General features: G+C 43.6%; 1 protein-coding gene across 1 annotated transcript in view; it reads right to left on the bottom strand.

Moving 5' to 3' along the window:
- Positions 1-17,343, bottom strand: part of LOC120051692 (harmonin-like) — a 42,847-nt gene that overhangs the window by 3,104 nt on the left and 22,400 nt on the right. The window contains 11 exon segments of the mRNA XM_038998579.1: positions 358-413; positions 894-1,003; positions 1,602-1,701; positions 4,145-4,198; positions 4,951-4,990; positions 9,017-9,069; positions 13,972-14,165; positions 14,278-14,536; positions 14,850-14,919; positions 14,921-14,958; positions 16,374-16,529. Of these exon segments, the coding sequence (XP_038854507.1) occupies positions 358-413; positions 894-1,003; positions 1,602-1,701; positions 4,145-4,198; positions 4,951-4,990; positions 9,017-9,069; positions 13,972-14,165; positions 14,278-14,536; positions 14,850-14,919; positions 14,921-14,958; positions 16,374-16,529 (1,130 nt within the window).

Raw genomic sequence — 17,343 nt, 5'->3', positions numbered from 1 at the left:
GAGAGATTATACTACATGTTGAGTTGGTGGAGAGATTATACTACATGTTGAGTTGATGGAGAGATTATACTACATGTTGAGTTGGTGGAGAGATTATACTACATGTTGAGTTGATGGAGAGATTATACTACATGTTGAGTTGGTGGAGAGATTATACTACATGTTGAGTTGGTGGAGAGATTATACTACATGTTGAGTTGATGGAGAGATTATACTACATGTTGAGTTGATGGAGAGCTTATACTACATGTTGAGTTGATGGAGAGATTATACTACATGTTGAGTTGATGGAGAGATTATACTACATGTTGAGTTGATGGGGAAATTATACTACATGTTGATAGCAAATGTACTTACACCTCATCTTCGTATTCTTTTGGAGGTGACACTGCTATCACCAGCTCAATCCAATCCTAAAGACACACAGACATATAAAGAAATAAAAAAATCTATCACATTTGGCTCATATAACATCTTCCTAAAACTGTGATGACATGTCTATCCCTCTTCCATACAGTATTTCTATGGTTACAAAATATCACAAAGGACCTTTTGGTAAAATTGATTCCGCCCCTCCTCTCTCTTCTCCGCCCCACACCTCCCCTCTCCTCTCTTCACTATAAAACCAACTGGTCTGATTGTGAATGTTTTGATTGGGGCTGGCCTTTATAACCATATCAATAAAACCCATGTATGGCAATAAATGACCATCAGTACAAATGATCAGGGTAGTACCAAACAATACAGCATCAATATGATACATGTCTGTTTAATGAGAATAGTCATGAGCGGAAGCTGCTTAACTCATCGATTAAGGCTGTGAGAAATACACCCGCCAGTATTTCTGATGGAAGATATTGTTGTCAGAGTTGCTGTAAAAGAGACAGTAGTACCCCTCCACTGTTCCAGGCCAAGTTCAGAGCGTTCTCTCCTTCTGTCAGTGAGGAGTCAGTCAGGACCTTCCCATTCACAGCCATCACCTCATCTCCTGGTACTATCCCACCTGGGGAGGCAGGCACACACACACACACACACACACACACACACACACACACACACACACACACACACACACACACACACACACACACACACACACACACACACACACACACACACACACGGCAATAAACTCATTAATTGCTGTCTGCAATGTTTTTTTTACAAACCACAACCTTAGTGCTGCCTATGTAGATTTAATTTTTGCTTTGGAACCAGATCCCACTCAATAGCCTGGGATTAGTTTCTACTATAACGTCTCCAAGAGGATATGAAATGAGTCAGCCTGATGAATATCAGACTGAGAGATTGGGTATAATAAATATTTTCTCATTGCTATTCTGAAATCATACACAAAACAACATTCCAACTTTAATTGTTAACAACAGAGCGTAAGGAAAGAGATTCATGTTTGTCAGGTTCTTTATATGAAGCCAAAATCAATCAAGTGTTGAAACACAAAATCATTTGTCTATGTACACCAACAACAACAAGGAATAGCTAAAAGAAGTATTGATGAATTGCATTTTGAATAGAATGCTTTAACCTATACAAATGGGGTTGCTTTCTTATGGACTTCATTATGACATTTATGGACTCACCATGTTTGTCTACTGAGCTTCCATCATAAATGGCAGATACCACTAGCTTTCCCAGAGGGGAGTCTACACCCCCCTCCACGGCCAGATCAAGTGGTCCAACCTAAGGTAAGAGAGATCAAATCAAATTGTATTTGTCACATGCGCCAAATACAACAGGTGTAGACCTTACAGTGAAATGCTGAATACAACAGGTGTAGACCTAACAGTGAAATGCTTACTTATAAGCCCTTAACCAACAATGCAGTTTTAAGAAGAAAAAAAAAAAGAGGGGAAAAAAGTGCATTTACTATAATAAACTGGATTTAAAAAATTATCTATAAAATAAAACATAAAAATAAAACATAAGAAAAATATCAATAATTAAGGAGCAACAATAAAATAACAGTAGCGAGGCTATATACGGGGGGTACCGGTACAGAGTCAATGTGCAGGGGCACCGGTTAGTCGAGGTAATATGTACATGTAGGTAGAGGTAAAGTGACTATGCATAGATAATAAACAGAGTAGCAGCAGAGTAAAAATGGGGGGGCAACGCGACGACAATGCAAATAGTCCGGGTAGCCATTTGATTAGCTGTTCAGGAGTCTTATGGACTTAGATTTGGTGCTCCGCTATCGCTTGCTATGCGGTAGTAGAGAGAACAATCTATGACTAGGGTGGCTGGAGTCTTCAAGGAACTTGAAGCTCTCAACCTGCTCCACTACAGCCCCGTCAATGATTATGGGGGCGTGATCGGTCGTCCTTTTCCTGTAGTCTAAAAATCATCTCCTTTGTCTTGATCACGATGAGGGAGAGGTTGTTATCCTGGCACCACACGGCCATGTCTCTGACCTCCTGCCTATAGGCTGTCTCATCGTTGTCGGTGATCAGGCCTACCACTGTTGTGTTGTTGGCAAACTTAATGATGGTGTTGGAGTCGTGCATGGCCATGCAGTCATGGGTGAACAGGGAGTACAGGAGGAGACTGAGCACGCACCCCTGAGGGACACCGTGTTGAGGATCAGCGTGGCAGATTTGTTGTTACCTACACTTACAACCTGGGGCGGCCCGTCAGGAAGTCCAGGATCCAGTTGCAGCGGGAGATGTTTAGTCCCAGGGTCCTTAGCTTAGTGATGAGCTTTGAGGGCACTATGGTGTTGAACGCTGAGCTGTAGTCAATGAATAGCATTCTCACGTAGGTGTTCCTATTGTCCAGGTGGGAAAGTGCATTGTGGAGTGCAATAGAGATTGCATCATCTGTGGATCTGTTGGGGCGGTATGCAAATTGGAATGGGTCTCGGGATTATGTGATAATGGTGTTGATGTGAGCCATGACCAGCCTTTCAAAGCACCTCATGGCTACAGACGTGAGTGCTACAGGTCAGTAGTCATTTAGGCAGGTGACATTGGTGCTCTTGGGCACAAGGACTATGGTGGTCTGCTTGAAACATGTTGGTATTACAGACTTAGACAGGGAGAGGTTGAAAATGTCAGTGAAGATATTTGCCTGTTGGTCAGAGCATGCTCGGAGTACACATCCTGGTAATCTGTCTGGCCCTGCGAATGTTGACCTGTTTAAAGGTCTTACTCACATTGGCTACGGAGAGCGTGATCACACAGTCATCCGGATTTGCTGATGCTTTCATGCATGCCTCAGTGTTGCTTGCCTCAAAGTGAGCATATAAGTTATTTTGCTTGTCTGGTAGGCTCGTGTCACTGGGCAGCTCGCGGCTGTGCTTCCCTTTGTAATCTGTAATAGTTTGCAAGCCCTGCCACACCCCACGAGTGTCGGGGCCAGTGTAGTACGATTCAATCTTAGTCCTGTATTGACACTTTGCCTGTTTGATGGTTCGTCGGAGGGCATAGCGGGATTTCTTATAAGTGTCCAGGTTAGATTCCCGCTCCTTGAAAGCGGCAGCTCTATACTTTAGCTCAGTGCAGATGTTGCCTGTAATCCATGGCTACTGGTTGGGGTATGTACGTAGAGTCACTGTGGGGACGACGTCATCAATGTACTTATTGATGAAGCCAGTAAGTGATGTGGTGTACTCCTCAATGCCATTGGAAGAATCCCGGAACATATTCCAGTCTGTGCTAGCAAAACAGTCCTGTAGCTTAGCATCTGCGTCATCTGACGACTTCCTTATTGAGCGAATCACTGGTACTTCCTGCTTTAGGTTTTGCTTGTAAGCAGGAATCAGGAGGATATAATTATTGTCAGATTTGCCAAATGGAGGGTGAGGGAGAGCTTTGTACACGTCTCTGTGTGTGGAGTAAAGGTGGTCTAGATTTTTTCCCCTCTGGTTGCACATTTAACATGCTGGTAGACATTGGAATTACATGTAATCCATTCATTACATACGGTTTAAAGCTTTAGATGCATTGTCATCATCCTACTGAATGTCTGTCTGAGGCAATAAAGGAATGGTTCTGCAGGGCAAGATTAGCTGTATGGTCCCTGAAGGAAAATGTGTTTTGATCCTTCTTTCCTTCATAAAAAGCTTAGCAACCTGAGAAGTATAGTCATAACTGGACAGTTCATCCTGAGGGGGGGTTCTCATTACCTTTTTGATTCTCAGCAGTTTCACGTCTCGTCCAGCTATCTGCTCCGAGGAGAACTGTTAACACAGCCAGAGAGCGGGATGGTTACATCACAACACTGGATCACAGTGAATAGACATGTACACATAAAAAGGGGTTCCAAAAGGGTTCTTCGGCAGTCCCCATAGAACCTTCCTTATTCAAAGAGTTATCCTATGGGGACAGCCGAAGAACCCTTTTAGGTTCTATATACTGTAGCACCTTTTTTTCTAAGATTGTATAGATGGTACAATCTATACATTATATCTTCATGATATATGGCTTTAGATGTAGAAAACTGCTTCCCTGCGGTGCATTTACTTTTTCAAAGAAAGATGAGAACAAAAGAGATGTTCCACTGAGGTTTCCAGGAAGGCTATAACACAGAATGGCTGTAACAGTGACTCAATGAGGATCTATGGTTACCTAGAAGGCATGGCTCACATTGGATGGAGACTGACATTTGCACACAGCTTTATAGTCAAAGACACAATTCACAGATTTTCAAAGGCACATCTTCTGTTTGGTCTCTTGGTAACGATCTTATTGGCATCCCAGTGGGCACACACTGGTTGAATCAATGTTGTTTCCACGTCATTTCAATTAAATGACGTTGAACCAACGTGGAATAGACGTTGAATTGACGTCTGTGCCCAGTGGGATATGAATGATCTACTTCTTCAAAGAGATGTATTTGCATATGGTTGGTTCTACACCTGTATACATGACATGGTCCTATATGTCTAATAGTCTGGCAGATATATACAGGCTAAGCTCAGGCATACAGTACCATGGAGAGGGGATCAAAGTCTTCCACATATTTCTGAAAGACAAACATCATATGATTAGACCGGGGTTTCTTTGGGACCCAAAGTCGGCCCTGAGAATGTGAGAGGTGGGTCGCGAGTTATGAGTAAACATTTATAATCACACACTGTTTCTTCTTATTTTGGGTTGTTCGAGGACAGTACATTTTTCATTTGGGTCTCGAGCTGAAAAAGCTTAAGAGCCTCTGGATTAGATAGTTCACTGTGTCATTTCTGCATTGAGGTTTAGCACCACTAGGAAACATGGTTGGGCAATAGGCCTGCAATTATAGCCTTATATCACCCTGGCCTCAACTGATTTATTGCTCTAGTTCATACAAAGGATTTGGATAATTCTGACATTTTACACAATCTGTGATGTAAACTGAAATGGCAGTTCTTTCTTTTGTTAGTTTACAACATTGTAAAACTTCTTCATAGGTTCAACACAAACCAGGTCAATGTAGCGTATCATTTATCATTATGTATCTAAATGACTTTTGTATGTAATCAGGCCCTAGCAGAGAATGAGTGTGCTGAGTGTTGAAGAGCTAGATTTCTTTTGACAACCACTTCTATGTCTTTAAATGTACTTTAAATGGATTCATTTAATAATATGAGAAAAACCAAGGTTCTGGATCCGTTTTCCATATTTTTCCATCTTGAGCTTTGTAAAATAAAGGTCTATGCGACTGTAGCGATAAGAACGGCAGTATGAATATCAGCTAACTATATATTCAACTCTTTAAATAAAATTGTTGCTTAAAAAAACAATGTTTTATTGCTAAAACCAACACATTTCAGCGTTTCAATACAATGGTTGTAACTACAGTGGCTTGCGAAAGTATTCACCCCCTTGGCATTTTTCTTATTTTGTTGCCTTACAACCTGGAATTAAAATTTATTTTGGGGGGGGGTTGTATAATTGGATTTACACAACATACCTAACACTTTGAAGATGCAAAATATTTTTTCTTGTGAAACAAACAAGAAATAAGACCAACAAAAAACAGAAAACTTGAGCGTGCATAACTATTCACCCCCCCCAAAGTCAATACTTTGTAGAGCCACCTTTTGCAGCAATTACAGCTGCAAGTCTCTTGGGGTATATCTCTATAAGCTTGGCACATCTAGCCACTGGAATTTTTGCCCATTCCTCAAGGCAAAACTGCTAAAGCTCCTTCAAGTTGGATGTGTTTCAATTGGATTGAGGTCTGGGCTTTGACTAGGCCATTCCAATACATTTAAATGTTTCCCCTTAAACCACTGGAGTGTTGCTTTAGCAGTATGCTTACGGTCATTGTCCTGCTGGAAGGTGAACCTTTGTCCCAGTCTCAAATCTCTGGAAGACTGAAACAGGTTTCCCTCAAGCATTTCCCTGTATTTAGCGCCATCCATCATTCCTTCAATTCTGACCAGTCTCCCAGTCCCTGCCAATGAAAAACATCCCCACAACATGATGCTGCCACCACCATGCTTCACTGCGGGGATGGTGTACTCGGGGTGATGAAATGTTTTGGGTTTGCGCATGACATAGCATTTTCCTTGATGGCCAAATATCTCAATTTTAGTCTCATCTGACCAGAGTACTTCTTTAGGGGAGTCTCCCACATGCCTTTTGGCGAACACCAAACGTGTTTGCTCATTTTTTTCTTTAAGTATTGACTTTTTTCTGGCCACTCTTCCGTAAAGCACATCTCTGTGGAGTGCACGGCTTAAAGTGGTCCTATGGACAAATACTCCAATCTCCGCTGTGGAGCTTTGCAGCTCCTTCAGGGTTATCTTTGGTTTCCTTGTTGCATCTCTGATTAATGCCCTCCTTGCCTGGTCTGTGAGTTTTGGTGGGCGGCCCTCTCTTGGAAGGTTTGTTCTGGTGCCATTGTAACGGATTTGAAATGGCTAGCTAGTTAGCGGGTACGCGCTAGTAGCGTTTCAATCAGTTACGTCACTTGCTCTGAAACCTATTAGTAGTGTTGCCCCTTGCTCTGCAGGGGCCGCGGCTTTTGTGGAGCGATGGGTAACGACGCTTCGTGGGTGTCAGTTGTTGATGTGTGCAGAGGGTCCCTGGTTCGCGCCCGTGTCGGGGCGAGGGGACGGTTTAAAGTTATACTGTTACACCATATTCTTTCCATTTTTTAATAATGGATTTAATGGTGCTCCGTGGGATGTTCAAAGTTTTGGATCTTTTTTTATAACCCAACCCTGATCTGTAGTTCTCCACAACTTTGTCCCTGACCTGTTTGGAGAGCTCCTTGGTCTTCATAGTGACGCTTGCTTGATGGTGCCCCTTGCTTAGTGGTGTTGCAGACTCTGGGGCCTTTCAGAACAAGTGTATATATACTGAGATCATGTGACACTGAGATTGCTGTGGACTTTATTTAACTAATTATGTGACTTCTGAAGGTAATTGGTTGCACCAGATCTTATTTAGGGGCTTCATAGCATAGGAGGAGAATACATATGCACGCACGTCTTTACCGTTTTTATTTTTTAGAATTCCTTAAAAATAAGTAATTTTTTTCATTTCACTTCACCAATTTGGACTATTTTGTGTATGTCCATTACATGAAATCCAAATAAAAATCAATTTAAAATTACAGGTTGTAATGAAACAAAATAATAAAAACGCAAAGGGGGTGCAAGGCACTCTATAAAACATAGATTTTTGAAGCAAATTTCCATTGTTACTGAAAATCAGTTTTCAGTTCTCCACTGTTCAATCCCTTTCGTTTGAAAAAGTGAGATAGCGACCGCATTTCTAATTTTCACTTCAAAACATCTCAAAAGGAGTTGAAAATAAAAAACAAAACAGGCTTGTTCAATCTGCCTTTCACGTGTCTCTGCCTGCTAATGTCACGTTCACAGTGTGACATCTGAAGGCTCATCTTTCTCCTCTAGGACAGGCCTCATTGACACACACACACGCACATACATACACAAAAGCACACACACCGTCATCTGTGTCCATCAAAATCTGAGGGCCACAGCTCCTCATTCTGCATTCATGGACAAAGAAGGAATAAAAAGCGTCTCTATAAAAGCATTGCTTTCTGAATGAACATTGATTGAATCTGACTGTGTAAGATGACGTTCTGAGTACAAGCCTATTCATTGCAATGACATTGAAGTCTTTTGAATATAATCATAAGATAATAATGAAGTGGGTGCTTACATTTGTCCTATTTCACACATGTACAAGTGCGAATTGGTAAATCGTTTTCTTGCATATCCCACGCCTCCTGAGAACCCTCAGAGAGTGGGGTCAGAGCCAGGGGTTAAGTTCCTTGCTCATGGACACATGAACAGATTTTTGAAAGCATCACAAGAACAAAAGGCCCTCTGAGGTACGAGGCTGCATCTCAAATTGCCTATAGTGCACCACTTTCCACCAGATACAGTATAGTGCAGAATATAGGGAATAGCAGAGTGCCAATTGAGATTTCCACAGAGTTTATGACGACAGATCTGGAAGTGTAGGGAATGAATTTAAGAACAAGGACTGTAAAATCAAAGTTATTTTTGAACAATAATCATAATCTGTAGGGTTGTGTAAAAACATGGAGCTCTTTCTTCCTAGAGTACAGAAGTTTTTTGTGGTCCCAATCTCATTTTGTATCAAATACTAAAAATGCCTTGACAGCAGGACAATGCACTGTCAGATAACATGAGATCAACCTGGACACAAAAAGAAGACGTACACCCACATAATGTACACCATTCAGCATCCACACCATCCGTATATCTACACAGAGACAAAAGAATGCCCAATACATGTGCACTCCACAGTCATTAGTTGAGTTATCGAACGTGTGACTACAAGGAACTAGTGCATCAAACAAAGAGGACAGATTGGGAACCAGAGAAGTAAAGGAGGCAGTCACTACACGCATCACTCCGGGGAAGGAAGAGGGATTGATTTAGTTAGGAAAGAGGAAGGGGAAACAGCCACTAAACTACTAATAACCACTCAGAGCAGAGGAGAGGAGAGTCAAAGGAGAGGAGAGTCAGAGGGGAAGGTGGTGATGGGTATGGATTACTTGTCTCTTGTTGTTGAACCTAAAGGAGGTGTTATACGTCACCATCCGTTTCAGCATCTCCGGCGGCTGTAGCACAGGAACCAGAAGGCATTCAGAAGAGATTGACACTACAACACTAAGCTTCTTCTTCTTCTCTCTCTCTCTCTCTCTCTGCATCTTAGGGTTAAGTACTCGTTTACTGACAAGTTCTGTTGATAAACTGCAAAGACTATAATAGTCTCTGTGGATTCACCCTTGACAACATGGATAATATATGAAGACTCAATCCTCCCTTGGTTTTTCTGGATGGTGGTGACCAGTGGAAGCTGCTGAGGGGAGGACGGCTCATAGCAATGGCTGGAACAGAGTAAATGGAATGGCATCAATGGAAACCATGTGTTTGATGTATTTGATACCATTCCAGCCATTACCACGAGCCCGTCCTCCCCAATTAAGGTGCCACCAACCTCCTGTGGTGCTGACATATGGTAAATGACCAGCGGGAGCAGAGTGCTATCTCCATAGTCATGCAATGAAACAGGGTGACAGGAAGAGAGGAAGGGACATTAGCGTAGCCTCGCTGTTGGATGAAAACCTATTATCTCCAAAACAGAAACCTTTCAGGAAATGGAAAAAACAGACATATTTTCCCATTAACGAACATACAATTATGCAACTTCAGAAGCTAGTTTGAATACATGGTCTTTGTCCTATAGTCATACCACATTCAGGGGAGTTACTGCTTACATGTATAAAATGTCCCAGTGTCCCATGTCCCAGTCCCAGTGCAATCAAAAACGTGATTTTCCTGTGTTTTATATATATTTCCAAACTATGAAGACTGTAATAATATTGTAGAATTGTGAAAATGATAAAAACACTACCTCTTCAAACAGTATCTTAAATAATCCTCCTCCTCACCTCGACCCCCCCACCCCCCAATTTTTTTAAATAATAATAATAATAACATTTAAAAAACACTTAACCAGGACTTGCACTTGAACCCCCCCACCCCACCCCCCCTTCTAGCTCTGACTCTACTGACAGCTACGTTATTGAGGAAAAACATACTTTCTATGTCTGTGATATGTGGTTGTCCCACCAAGCTGTCTTAAGATGAATGTACTGACTATGTCTGTGATATGTGGTTGTCCCACCTAGCTATCTTAAGATTAATGTATTGACTACGACTGTGAAATGTGGTTGTCCCACCTAGCTGTCTTAAGATGAATGTACTGACTACGACTGTGAAATGTGGTTGTCCCACCTAGCTATCTTAAGATGAATGTACTGACTACGACTGTGAAATGTGGTTGTCCCACCTAGCTGTCTTAAAATGAATGTACTGACTACGACTGTGAAATGTGGTTGTCCCACCTAGCTATCTTAAGATGAATGTACTGACTACGACTGTGAAATGTGGTTGTCCCACCTAGCTGTCTTAAAATGAATGTACTGACTATGACTGTGAAATGTGGTTGTCCCACCTAGCGGTCTTAAGATGAATGTACTGACTACGACTGTGAAAAGTGGTTGTCCCACCTAGCCGTCTTAAAATGAATGTACTGACTACGACTGTGATATGTGGTTGTCCCACCTAGCGGTCTTAAGATGAATGTACTGACTACGACTGTGAAATGTGGTTGTCCCACCTAGCTATCCTAGCGGTCTTAAGATGAATGTACTGACTAAGACTGTGATATGTGGTTGTCCCACCTAGCTATCTTAAGATGAATGTACTGACTAAGACTGTGAAATGTGGTTGTCCCACCTAGCTATCTTAAGATGAATGTACTGACTACGACTGTGAAATGTGGTTGTCCCACCTAGCTATCTTAAGATGAATGTACTGACTACGACTGTGATATGTGGTTGTCCCACCTAGCGGTCTTAAAATGAATGTACAAATAAGAGCGTCTGCTAAATAACTCAAGTGTAAATGTAAAATGTAGTGTAAGAGCTGCTTTGGTTAGGGCCGTGACGATACCAGTATCACAATACTAGTTAGTATTGTGGCAGGGAAAAACAAAACACGAAGCGGATTTAAGTTCTTTACCAAAACAGCCCTAATGTTGGAAACAAACATCATTATGGTGTCATCCAGAGTCACATTTGTATTTATTTTTTACTTTAGCACACAATATTGTACATACAGCAGGTTTTTAAAGGACCACACAGTTTGATCTTCTGCAATACTGGTATCGTCACAGTCCTAGATTTGGTGGGATGGAGTTTTGGTGTGCCAGACAGTCCTAACAAAATTCTTGCTTGGGAAATTGCTCTTTGCTAAGAAGCTATTTGTGTTAATTTTTGACCATTTGAATAGAAAACAATCACAGTAAGGTACTTAATTGTTACCCAGAAATGATTTGATATTGAGATAAAAATGACTGTATTGGACCTTTAAGAGGTTTTCATCCAACACCTATGATAGACTCTGCCTGCCTAGCCTCTGTGTCAACCCGATAAGGAAGTTAGCATCCAACACATATGATAGACTCTGCCTGCCTAGCCTCTGTGTCAACCCGATAAGGAAGTTAGCATCCAACACATATGATAGACTCTGCCTGCCTAGCCTCTGTGTCAACCCGATAAGGAAGTTAGCATCCAACACATATGATAGACTCTGCCTGCCTAGCCTCTGTGTCAACCTGATAAGGAAGTTAGCATCCAACACATATGATAGACTCTGCCTGCCTAGCCTCTGTGTCAACCTGATAAGGAAGTTAGCATCCAACACATATGATAGACTCTGCCTGCCTAGCCTCTGTGTCAACCCGATAAGGAAGTTAGCATCCAACACATATGATAGACTCTGCCTGCCTAGCCTCTGTGTCAACCTGATAAGGAAGTTAGCATCCAACACCTTGACAGTGACAACCAACTAGCACTCCGACTAGGAACAGTGACAACCAACTAGTACCCCGGCTAGTGACAACCAACTAGTACCCCGACTAGGGACAGTGACAACCAACTAGTACCCCGAATAGTGACAGTGTGTCACGTTCCTGACCTGTTTTCTGTTGTTTTGTATGTGTTTGATGGTCAGGGCGTGAGTTTTGGGTGGGCAGTCTATGTTTTCTGTTTCTATGTTGGTTTTGGGTTGCCTGGTATGGCTCTCAATTAGAGGCAGGTGTTTGACGTTTCCTCTGATTGAGAGTCATATTAAGGTAGGTTGTTCTCACTGTTTGTTTGTGGGTGATTGTCTCCTGTGTCAGTGTCTGTATGTTACGCCACACGGGACTGTTCCGTTTTTTTGTTTGTTCGTTCGTTTTATGTAGTCTGTTTCCTGGTTCATGCGTTCTTCACGTTGTATGTAAGTTCGTGTCCAGGTCTGTCTACATTCGTTTATTTGTTTTGTAATTATTCAAGTGTTCGTCGTGTTCTTCTGTTTTGTTTATTAAATCATTATGTATTCACAACCCGCTGCAGTTTGGTCGAATCACTACTCCTCCTCTTCGTATGAAGAGGAGGAGGAAGCCCGTTACACAGTGACAACCAACTAGCACCCCGACTAGTGACAGTGACAACCAACTAGTACCCCGGCTAGTGACAACCAACTAGTACCCCGACTAGGGACAGTGACAACCAACTAGTACCCCGACTAGTGACAGTGACAACCAACTAGTACCCCGACTAGTGACAGTGACAGTGACAACCAACTAGCACCCCGACTAGGGACAGTGACAGTGACAACCAACTAGTACCCCGACTAGTGACAGTGACAACCAACTAGTACCCCGACTAGGGACAGTGACAACAAACTAGTACCCCGACTAGGGACAGTGACAACCAACTAGTACCCCGGCTAGGGACAGTGACAGGAGAACATAGCAAGCATCCACAAAGGGATTGAGGGTTTTTAGGGAGAGCGAAAGAGGGGGGTTAGGAGTGTTTTTCTTACCAGGCCCTCAGAGGGTAGGGTAGGTAGGTCGATGGGACTGGCTCTGGGGTAGCATGACTGGTTTAGACATGGCAGGGGCCATCTGCCGCCTCTGGTTGGGCGGGCTAGGAGCTATTTGCTATTGGGAACATCCATTCAGCAGCAAATCTGACAGCAAGCAATGGGGTTACAGTGGTCTACAGTGAGAAGCAGGATTCTGCTGCTGAATCCCAGAACAAACAGCTCATGATGAAACCAGTGACATCAGAGCTTTAACCCTGTGATTTAACCCTGTGTATATCTATGTTTAACCCTCTAAGATCAGAGCCCTGGGGTGTTCTAGAACTGTGAAGAAAGTTGTGTGGTTTAAATGTCAACAGATCTCCAGCTTGTCTCAACATTTGTTCACATCACACAAGTACCTCCTTCTAGGCTTAATGAAAACTCTCAAATATCAGACTTACCAGGGGATTGCTTGAATTGGATACACCACTGACGTGGGAAGTGTTTATCATCACCTGAACCAGGGAAAGAGTACTGTGTATTCATCCCTGAATTACTTTTGCAAAACACTACGGGAAAATGAATGTCACACACACACACACACACACACACACACACACACACACACACACACAGGGGTGTTTGAAGTGGAACACATCAAGACAGGAGATATTGTGCACTTGAAAAGGAGCTATTCAGTCTGACTTACAGCCTCTTTCGCCTACATTGACAATATAATGTCTTCACACATAAAACACCCACTACTTACTGCATATCACACCACAACACGCCATGCGATTCTACACCCACTGCTGTCAAATACTATAACAACATTTCAAATCACACAGAGCCTCGACAAACTGAATAAAAAACAGCATTTCATTTCAATGGAGAGGAAAGAGATGTCTTCTTCACACCATTCAGTCATTGTGAATTGTTGTCCGCTCCCATCAACTCAGCTAAAAGGTTTCGGGGCAAGGCAAGGGCTAGGGGTTGTTTCAGACCAGACCATAGACACCCCAGGGAGGCTACCTTAGAGTACGAGGGGTAGGTCATTTCACTGGCGTTGGACGAGTAGTAACCTCCCCTTGGCAGGTACCCACCCCGTTCCCACTCGCTCCTTGTCTCTGGAGGACTGGAGGGGTGATGGTGGTGGTACCATCCATGGGACCCTCCCCCCAGCCTCTCCTCAGGGTGCGGGGGGGTGGAGGAGGGGGAGGTTGAGGGGTGGGCCAGGGGGAGGAGGGGTTCATGTAGGACTGTGAGGGAGGGGGGTAGTGGGAGGAGGAGGAGGGTACTTGGAAGGAGGAGGTGGAGGAGGAGGACGGGGCTGACTTCCTCTGGAGGCCGCTGTAGAAGCCGAGGGAGGAGGCTTGCGGATGAGGGGGGGGGGGGGGGGGGGGGGGGGCGTTGGGGGGATGGTCGTGGTGAGGGGGGAGAGAAGTTGAGGATGGTGGGGTTGAGTCTGGGGGAAAGTGGAGGGAGAGGTAGGGGTGGTGGGGGCTGGGAGGAAGAAGACTGGGTGGGGGCCAGTCTCTTCAGGGGCCCTTTCCGACTCTCGTCCACCTCATCCAAGTTGAAATCATCCAGGTCAGTGGTGGCCAGCTGGAGACCCCCGTAGAAACGCCTCACCATAGGCCCAGAGGCAGGAGAGCAAGGAGGGGACACCTGAAGGACAAGCCCTGCAACTCAGACACTCAATCACAGCGCTATCACTGTACTCCACACAGACAGTCACAGAGCACTGTGGCTGCACTACGATCACTGTCTTTGAATAACAAGATAAATGACTCCCTGTATCCTACCACAAATCTATCTATTACCAACGGAAGGGAAAACACATTAAATGAAGAAGAGTTACTACACATATAAAATATCATATGCGATAGTACCACAGGTGGTCCTCACTGATACACAGAGGAAAGGGGGTTCTAGGAGAGGTGGTTCTACATAGTTCTAGGAGAGGGGGTTCTAGGTGTACCTCTGGGGACTCGTTCTCTACACAGGAAATTTGCTCCAGCCGTGTCTGACAGAGACGTTCCACCCAGTGCCTCACCTTCCTCCAGATCCTCTCGCTGAGTCTCTGACACCTGGGGCACGGCACAGCGCAACACGGCACAGCGCAAAGCAAAAATACTCAAGATTGGGTCACTGGTCAGTCATATAGAACAACATAACTCAAGGCTGGGTTATGGCTCAGTCATATAGAACAACATAACAAGGCTGGGTCACTGGTCAGTCATATAGAACAACATAACTCAAGGCTGGGTTATGGCTCAGTCATACAGGTATAAATGAAAAAAGATTGCACATACTATTGGCGATGTGCTGACAAAACATCAACTGAAAATAAAGTGTTTGTGATTTTCATTTTATATTCTCACTTATACAGCATGGTGTTATATGGACATTACTCCTACCTCCTGCAAAGGTTTACTGATCAATACTCCTACACCAGTCAGATCATTACTCCTACCTCCTGCAAAGGTTTACTGATCAACACTCCTACACCAGTCAGATCATTACTCCTACCTCCTGCAAAGGTTTACTGATCAACACTCCTACACCAGTCAGATCATTACTCCTACCTCCTGCACCAGTCAGATCATTAGTCGTACCTCCTACACCAGTCAGATCATTACTCCTACCTCCTACACCAGTCAGATCATTACTCCTACCTCCTGCACCAGTCAGATCATTACTCCTACCTCCTGCACCAGTCAGATCATTACTCCTACCTCCTGCACCAGTCAGATCATTACTCCTACCTCCTGCACCAGTCAGATCATTAGTCCTACCTCCTGCACCAGTCAGATCATTACTCCTACACCAGTCAGATCATTACTCCTACCTCCTGCACCAGTCAGATCATTACTCCTACCTCCTACACCAGTCAGATCATTACTCCTACCTCCTGCACCAGTCAGATCATTAGTCCTACACCAGTCAGATCATTACTCCTACACCAGTCAGATCATTACTCCTACCTCCTGCTCCAGTCTACTGATCATTAGTCCTACCTTCTAAACCAGTCAGATCATTACTCCTACCTCCTGCACCAGTCAGATCATTACTCCTACCTCCTGCACCAGTCAGATCATTACTCCTACCTCCTGCACCAGTCAGATCATTACTCCTACCTCCTGCACCAGTCAGATCATTACTCCTACACCAGTCAGATCATTACTCCTACCTCCTGCACCAGTCAGATCATTACTCCTACCTCCTACACCAGTCAGATCATTACTCCTACCTCCTGCACCAGTCAGATCATTAGTCCTACACCAGTCAGATCATTACTCCTACACCAGTCAGATCATTACTCCTACACCAGTCAGATCATTACTCCTACCTCCTGCTCCAGTCTACTGATCATTAGTCCTACCTTCTAAACCAGTCAGATCATTACTCCTACCTCCTGCACCAGTCAGATCATTACTCCTACCTCCTGCACCAGTCAGATCATTACTCCTACCTCCTACACCAGTCAGATCATTACTCCTACCTCCTGCACCAGTCTACTGATCTTCAGCTGTTTCTCTCGTTCATACATTTCCTCCTTCTCTGCAGCCAGCTTCAGCTCAAACTCCATCTCTTTCTTGTTCTTCCTCTGTTCCTGCAAGGTGTCAATGTTGGACACCTTCTTCTTCTTCTCTACTTTCTGAGGCACCAGTAAAGTTTTTAATTATAGAAAGCAGGGAGAAACCAGAACCGATGATTCCACGACAAACAACAAATTATGCAAAAAACGATACAGTACAAGAACGTTATCCAACTTCCAACAGACACTGACGGCCATTAATATATAGGTTAATGCATACCGCAGCATTGTGGTGACAGGACCAGTAAATAAGTCATGTTATTTTGCTCCAAGTTAACTACAGTGCATTCAGAAATTATTCAAACCCCTTGACGTTTTCCACATTTTGTTGTGTTAAAGCCTGAATTTAAAATAGATTTTGTGTCACTGGCCTACACACAATACCCTACAATGTCAAAGTGTAATTATGTTTTTAGACATTTTTACAAATGTGACCCGATTCAGGAAACTAGGCGTATGTCGCAAGTCACAACTTCACAGGAGAGCCGTTTGAGTGGCCAAGTAAGTTACAGTTTTGACTTAAATCGTCTTGAAAATCTATGGCAAGACTAATGTGCAAATATTGTACAATCCAGTTGTTTACAGCTCTTCTTTAAAAAAAAAATGTTATCCTTTATTTAAGTAGGCAAGTCAGTTAATAAGAACAAATTCTTATTTACAACGACGGCCTCCTCCGGACAAACCCAGTGCGCCGCGCCCTATGGGACTCCCAATCACAGCCAGCTGTGCTACAGCCTGGACTCGAACCAGGTACTATAGTGACGCCTCTTTCACTGAGACGCAGTGCCTTAGACTGCTGCGCCACTTGGGAGCCCGGAGTGACTTACCCAGAAAGACTCACAGCTGTAATCTCTGCCAAAGGTGCTTCTACAAA

The sequence above is a fragment of the Salvelinus namaycush genome, chromosome 8 (genome assembly GCF_016432855.1).
Source record: "Salvelinus namaycush isolate Seneca chromosome 8, SaNama_1.0, whole genome shotgun sequence".
Classification (NCBI taxonomy): Eukaryota; Metazoa; Chordata; class Actinopteri; order Salmoniformes; family Salmonidae; genus Salvelinus; species Salvelinus namaycush.
The sequence above is the reverse complement of the archived record's forward strand: the minus strand, read 5'-3'. Positions and strand labels throughout refer to the sequence as shown.